A 7682-nucleotide genomic window follows, 5' to 3' on the forward strand; every position below is an offset into this window, starting at 1 on the left:
ATAAGGAAAAACGCACCGAATATAACGAAGAAAGCACCGAATATAACGAGGGAAGCACCGAATATAATGGAATAAGCACCGAATATAATGAAGACAGCACCGCATATAAAGACATAAGCACCGAGTATAATGGAATAAGCACCGAATATAATGAGTTAATCACCGAATATAATAACATAACTACTCAATATAATGACATAACCACCCAATATAATAAAAAAAGTATCATAAGACAGTTCTGGCGTTCCATACCTGTCGCCCTTGGACCAAAAATCTTTTCAAGAACTCGTATTCATGGCTTTTAAGAATCGTAAACGCAGTGGTTGCGCCGATCGCAAGCAGGTCAGATCGATTGAACGAAATTTATTTTTCTTAAACTAAAGCTACTCATTTTTAGGCGATGATGACAACTGTGAATGAAGTCAACAACGATAAAACAAAGCTACCGGATGAATTTATTTTTCGTAGTGTTTCGCTTGTTTTTTTCACTACCGAACTCGATGAGTAAATTGATTCACAATCGATGTACATGTAAGCTTATTATTAAAGCTGTCGCTGCATACGTGTATGCACACGAACAATTGCGTCTGTGTTTTTATGTTTCAGTCCGATATTTTGTAGTCTTTGACATTCACCTCTGAAAATTATACTAAAACAATTATTCGCCTCAGGCTCAGTGGACATTAATGAATATTCACCAATGTTCACTTCGCCTTTGGCGAATAATTGTTGAGTATCACGGTTTCACACGATTTATATGAAGCCAACCGTAGGAAAAAGTGCTTATACAGAAGTATGGCATGCCATTTAGAGTCGTCACAATTTATTTTTAGTCTTAGGTCCAAAGACTTCCCGTTTAACAGGAATTCCAAGAAAGTCAGCCCGCGAGCGGACTGGACCGGAGTAGTTTAATTTTTAATCCTGCCTCGGTCGGTGTCGGTCGGTGTTTTAGGACTTTTAGCTACTTTTCAGCGTTGTTGCAGCTCAGCGATATGAACGGACAGAAGATGATAGCTATAGAAGCCTTACTTTTCATATTAGCAATTCAACAAGGTAAGCCTGCATGAAATTCAATACACAAACAGTCCACATGAATCAATCATCTTAATCAGTAACGTTAACACCTCTGTTAGCTTGAACTCCCTGGAGTGTTCGTATTTTATTGCAATATGATTTATTTTTGTGGTGAATTGATCGTTGCATTCAATTTCTTGGCTTGCTTTGGGATGTTACTAAAACGAGGAACGGGGAATGGGGAATGGGAAATTGAAAAATTGGAAATATTGGTCAGCTAGCATTATAACCACAGAAAAGTTGGAGTGGGCGCATCGTCTCTTTGACGCACGTGGGTTTCAGCTCGGCGGTATGACCAGCATGGAAGGTAAGGGTATTTTGGTCAGTTTTACAGTTATTAGTTTCTAAAAGTGAACAAAATTAATCAAAGAATATTGCTTTTTAGGTAAAGGAAGTGACCATATGGATGTTGTCGTCATCGACAGGTGAGTAAGCTTGAAACTCGGCGTCGACAAAATCTGGATCGGACCGGACCGGATCACGGATCGGATCAAGGAAAAAAATTCAAAATTCAAAATTCAAAATTCAAAATTCAAAATTCAAAATTTTGTTGAGCAAATTACTCTAGAGTGACTACTGTGAGCAGAACGTTTTATTTAATTCAGGTGTGACATTCCTTTATTCTTTTATAATATCAAGCCTACTGGGAGCTGGTCACAGATGAATTTTTTTCAGGCTGTTGGGTTTTGATTGCGATGGTCAATCATGTCTTCTTATCTTTCTCCGCAGTTCAGATAAATGATATTTCGTATATTCGCTTGCATCAAAGGTAAACTGTCATAAAACGAGTCAGCATGGTAATAATAGGACGAACGTATGAATCGAAACACAAAAACTAAAAACACTAAAAAAGTTAAACACCTGATGATTTCAAACAATTTCCGTTTCTGAGACAAGTCTATGCTTTTACAAGATGTGAGTTTGGAATACGATATTTCGTACTGGAATAAAACGAAACAAACCATTTGTATTTCAAGGAAATATAGCTGTTTTACAAAAAATTATAGGAATAACATCGATAGTTGTAACGATAACGCAACCCGAGAATAAACAACGTTTTAGGAGTTACGTCACGATTTTTAGAGTCATCAGTTTTTAGGGTCGTAAAGAGTTGCTTTTATATGGAATAACACCTTAAAATGATCGTGCTCTAGGATAGAAAGCACTTAAGAGGCAAGAACAAATCAAAACGGAATGAGGATCGTTAAGGATGGCAAGGATTAACGAGGACTGCAAATGACGAACTTGAAAAACTAGGCTAGTTTTTTCAAGATGCGCAAATCGTGACGTAGCTCCTTTAAAGCAAGTCATGTCCTTAAGCTTTCGTACGTAAGCTTTCTCATTAACTGTAACGCTAACTGTAACGCTCACATCTGACACGAAAAAGTAGCCGAGAATTAGCTACTGATACTAACAACAATTTGAAAAACGAGAATGGGAGGTTCACGCCAGCTTCGAGCCAACTAACGTTCAGATATAACTACATCTGCCTGTTCATTACAATTTAAATTCGTCGTAAATTAGGCGCTTATCTGGCTTTTTAAATGACCTCTTGTCATTCTCTGTAATTAACATGTCATTGCGTCAAATTCGGGATTCTTTTGAACATATTTTAGTTTTCCACTTTTATTTTTTATTTATCATTATCTTATAAACGATTTGACTTTTTTTTTTTGTTTTTGTTTTTGTTTTCTTTAAAACGTTTTTTTTTTTTCTGCGATCCGATCCGTGATCCGATCCGTGATCCGAATTGTGATCCGGTCCGGTCCGATCCAGACTTTGTCGACGCTTACAACCTTCGTCTCACTTTTGGGTAGTAATATAAGCTTATAGTTGAGCGCGAAACTCGAGCTTAAGACCGGCACGGTTCAGGAGCCATACTTCACATGAGTCGAATCGAATTGGAAGTTAGTCCGACTCGGATAAATTTACACCGACGTAACCGGTTCAAAAATAATGCACTACTAACAAATTTACTCGATCTTTACTTGTGATGTTTTAGCGACTCTGACTTTATGACAGTTACGGATGTCAAAGACAACGTCAGCCCTAGTGATCCAAAATCTATGTGGGAAAGCGAGAGTACAAGTGCTTCAATTTTTAAGGTAGTATTATGTAGACAAAGATCTACTGTAGTACGAACTGAGAATTATGATTTGAACACGGTAGCTGTTTGCTCTATAAGCTAAACGCTTTAGACAGGAAGGCGTGGATTGAGTTGACTGACGCTGGTCAAATGTCAAAAATGAGCAAATTTCATGGGCTTCCGAAAACAGTTTGGTTGTCACTCGTGTTGGCATCACCATACTTATCACTTTTTTATCATTCTTACATTTGCTGTGACCGTATGGACATCAGCATACACTGATTAAGTTCAAGATACTCTTTCGCTGCCACTATTATGAGAACAACACGAGCCGTGAAAGAAAAGACCGCGCTGTATGTCAAATTACAGCCACATTTCAAACAAATGAACTAAAAAAGTTTGCTTACAATACATAGGTGACGCCATCCATATTCCGGTGCTTCGGAAATTTTTTGTAATACTTGAATGACTTATTAAAGTAACGTTAAAAGAACATCAGCACTACAGTTCGAGGCAAAAGGATTGTTTTCCCAATTGAAAGTGACGTGAAACGGGCTCAAGTACGACAATCGAAATTTCTTCTCAGCGCAAACTGAAAAGGATCTGTAACAGTGTAAGGTTTTGGATTAAAATTTTGAATGGTAATAAATGAAATAATACTTATAATTTACGGTTCGCAGAAAGAATTGTGGAAAGTGACCGCTGTTTTGAGTAGCTCTTCCCTTGAAAGCACTCCAGAAAAAAAGTATGGAGTTGCGGATGGTTGTAAGCTCATAAATAAAGGAGTGTAAAGAAAGGTTAGTATGAGAGAAACGCACACCCTGCTAATTCCCCTTACTGTTTTGAACCTCAACACAGACACATATATCACATTTTTCAACTATAGAAGTGAAAAAGACTAATGCTTTTGATTTATGTTTTCTAGGTCTAAAGCAAGGCGCTTTCTGTATGAGGACTCTGAAGAATTCGAAGATAGTGACCCACCCCCTGAGTATGTATATTTTCTTATTTCATTGGTGTTATTTAATTATTTATTGGTTTCATTTAATTTGGATTTTGTTGTTTGGCTTAAACTGAGGGCATACTAATGGCGTTGTCACCACTGTAAAACCCCTGGAATTTTAAAAAGTTCTTCTAGGACTTTCTAGGGCCCTGAAAAATTCCTTCGAAAAATTGTCCACCTAATCCTGGAATTTTCCAAAGTCATTGCTTAATTAAAAAGTGAATGAAAATACTATCATAGCCATTTCCACTAACACTCTTGTGCATATATACACCTAAGCTCTCACACTTGTGAAAAGCAGGGCGATCCAAATAATGTGTTCATTAGAAGCATTCAAACCCACCCCAACCCTCTCCTCTTGGTGCTGGCGACAGCAACCCAGTTTCAAAACCTGGAGACGTATTGCACCTCTCAATATGTATCTAGTGTTATGACAATAGATCCAACGGTTAACATTGGTAAGTTCAGTGTTACCCCTGTAACGTACCAGGATCTGCTTCTGATTTCAAAAGGAACAGGGGAGCACCCTATTTGCATTTGGCCACTGCTCATTAGCCAAGACTTGACATATGATGTTTTTAGTGACTTCATCCATTGTATACAAAAGAACTGCCCCTCTCTGAAACAAGGTTTGCGATCTTTTGGTACAGACGGGGAAAAGGTATTAGGAAAAGCGCTAGCTGGAGGGTTTCCTGACAGTGTCAAGCTTAGGTGTATGAGCAATTTTAGAAACAACGTAAAGGAACACCTGAAAGATGTTGACACAGAAAGCAAAAGTACAATCATTAAACAGGTGTTCGGACAAAACGATGGTGATGGAGTCTATAAAGAGGGTCTCTTGGATGCTGACTCGGCGGAGCTTTTCCAAAGCCTTTTTGAGTCAGTTAGGGACGGTTGGAGGGAAATATCTCATTCTTTTGTGTCTTGGTTTGATAGTAAAATCCCCACTATCAAAGAGTCGATACTTGCAAATGTCAGAAAGGCGACAGGCTTGGGTTCCCCACCAACATAATTTTACACCTATAGCTCTGAGAGTAACAATCATGTTATTAAGCACAAAGAACGTTATCGAGAAGTTTTCCCGGCGTCAGTTTGTTCAGGACATGAAAGAATTTAGGAAAGATTATGACGATGACTTCGTGAAAGCTATCACTGGCCGTGGTGAGTACAAAATGAAGTACTCGCATCTTCAGCTTAGCCGGCTGATCAATGGTTTAGCATGACTCTTAAACAGAGAAAGTCATATGTTAAAAAAATTCGAGGTTTGACCATACTTGAGGTGTTGCAGGGGAACAGCAGCCGTCTTCAGAGTTTAGGAGTGTGAGCGGAAACCCAATTACAAACATCTAGTTTATCCGTCTCTTGGAAAAAGGTACAAATCCCCCTTGACGAGGTAGTTCTTGAGAGCATGTGGACAAAGGCTGCCAAACTTTGTACTTCTCCTGGTGCGATTCAGTGTACACCCTATTGTGAAGAAAACGCTCCTGCAACGCCAGTCTATTTAGTTTTGAGTGGTAGTAATTCTCACGAGTTTCATTCAGTAAAGTGCAGTGGCACACTCTCAGCAGTTGTCAAATGTTCGTGTGCAGGGATGAAGTCATCCGGAACCTGCTCGCATGCTCTAGCTGTATGCGCAAAAGTGGGGTTACTTTCACAGTTTTTGCAGTATAACAGTGCTAAGAAACCAAGGTTAAATTTGTCAAAAATCAATCTAGAGGATAAACAAGACCGCCACTGCGTAGGAAGGAAACCAAACCAACCCCGTAAGCGTTTCAAACGGCCCAATGCCGCAAAGCGAAGTTGTAATAGAGTGCCCGAAGGTGTTTGCAGACAATCGACCTAGCTTGGGTAATCAAGGAGCAAGCCTTTCGCCTGAGGTAGAGAGCCATGCACTTAGCCAGGCTCAAGTTCAATCCTATGGATACGAGACAGTATCCTCAGATATCCCGCGGCTTGCCGATAGCTGTCCTGCTGAAAGCAGCATATTGCCCCATCTCGAAGAACAGGGAAATCAATTTTCCTTTCTGGAATTCCTTTATGACACTAATGTACTGCAATTACGAAATAGCTCTGCAACTGAGACGACTTCTCCTGCCTATCCACAAAATGCGGCTACTATGCAATCTGAAAACATGGACTCATCGCAACGCCAAGCTATGGCAGTTTAAACTCCCAAAGCTTGTTATAATCAAGCAAGGACGCCCAAACCCTCTTTCCCAATGTCAGATTGTAATTATGTTGTGGGTACCACATGGGGGAATGCGAGAAAGTGCTTTGGGTGTAAACACGAATTTCTGCCTGCCTCTGTGCCTGATAATCAGTCTGTTCTTGTCAGACCCGAATCTGACTGGTATTTCGACAAGCAGTCTAAGACATAGCGTTTAGAACGGAAATCAAATCGATATTATCATATGTCCCTGCAATGTGTGCAGAGAAACAACCCACATTTTTCAGCTACTCAGTTAATTGTTCCAGCTACTACACCAGCAGCCGTGAAGGCAGTTTTATTTGAAAGATTTGGGATGTATCTTAAGAATTTTTAAATTGCCATTTGTTCGACGTTAGGGTCATGACGATACTGAATGGTGATGGCATCTCTAATAAATACTGATATGTTTTTTTATGTTCAGAATTTTCTTGAGTTGTCAATTACCGAGGCAAATATTATTGTCTTTTTCAAAACAGAGGTTATTAGAGTTTCATCACCTGTGGTGGATCTGAGTTAAAAATAGTTTAATTAAGGTTTCACTGCTCCAGGAAGATGATAATATCTCTTATAAATGCTGATATGTCTTTCTCGTTTTTGTGAAAAAGCCTGTTAATTTTCTTGAGTCCTCAATCACCGAGACAAATTTAATTATCTTTTCCGAAACAGAGTTTATTAGTGTTGTTATCACCTGTAGAAGATTTGAGTTAAAATAGTTTAATTAAGGTCTTGCTACTCCAGGAAAAAAAAACACTTAAAACTAATGTTACTGTTTTAAATATTAAAGTTAGTTCATATTCATATGTAAGTTAATAAAACACGAGTTTTAAAAAAGCTGTATCTTCGAGAGGGTAATCACTGTCCTTGTTTCATTCCCAAAAATGGCCGCCTTTTCTGAGAGCTAGTGGGCGATGGTGGACCACCAAAGACCGTCAACAGCGCAAGTTTGAGAAACTTTTGCGAGAGAAACAGTCTTCTGTTTCTCCTAACTTTTGTTGACAAACCAAAGTGGGTTATCAACCTGTCATCTGGGACCCTTAACGAAGCTGAGGTGTCCTTACTGAAGAAAGGTCTAAATTTCGCCGTGACTCCTACGAGCGTCCCAGCCACCGAGATCGTCGCCAAGATTGAGTCAGCAGTCAGGCCACTGGAAGCAGAGCGAGCAGACACAGTCAGGAGATCTGTCAACACCATCTTCAACAGGCACAACCACCCACGCCCAACATCACGAAGGAACAGCAGGAGGCTCTTAAAAGCCTAAAAGAGGACAACTCCATCATGGTCCTTCCGGCTGATAAAGGTCGGTTTTCATG

At 39.5% G+C, this 7682-nt stretch overlaps 1 protein-coding gene across 1 annotated transcript in view; it reads left to right on the forward strand.

Moving 5' to 3' along the window:
• Positions 1-931: 931 nt before the first annotated feature.
• Positions 932-7682, forward strand: part of LOC149109217 (uncharacterized) — a 7576-nt gene continuing 825 nt past the window's right edge. Inside the window, exons 1-4 of the mRNA XM_089294512.1 lie at positions 932-1053; positions 1460-1499; positions 3077-3179; positions 3841-7682. The exon at positions 3841-7682 is cut by the window's right edge and continues 825 nt beyond it. Of these exons, the coding sequence (XP_089150638.1) occupies positions 993-1053; positions 1460-1499; positions 3077-3179; positions 3841-3951 (315 nt within the window). The 5' untranslated portion in view covers positions 932-992 and the 3' untranslated portion in view covers positions 3952-7682. The remainder of the gene's footprint in view (positions 1054-1459; positions 1500-3076; positions 3180-3840) is intronic.

Source organism: Orbicella faveolata, unplaced genomic scaffold, assembly GCF_042242905.1.
Source record: "Orbicella faveolata isolate gen_17 unplaced genomic scaffold, um_ofav_v1 contig_25, whole genome shotgun sequence".
NCBI lineage: Eukaryota > Metazoa > Cnidaria > Anthozoa > Scleractinia > Merulinidae > Orbicella > Orbicella faveolata.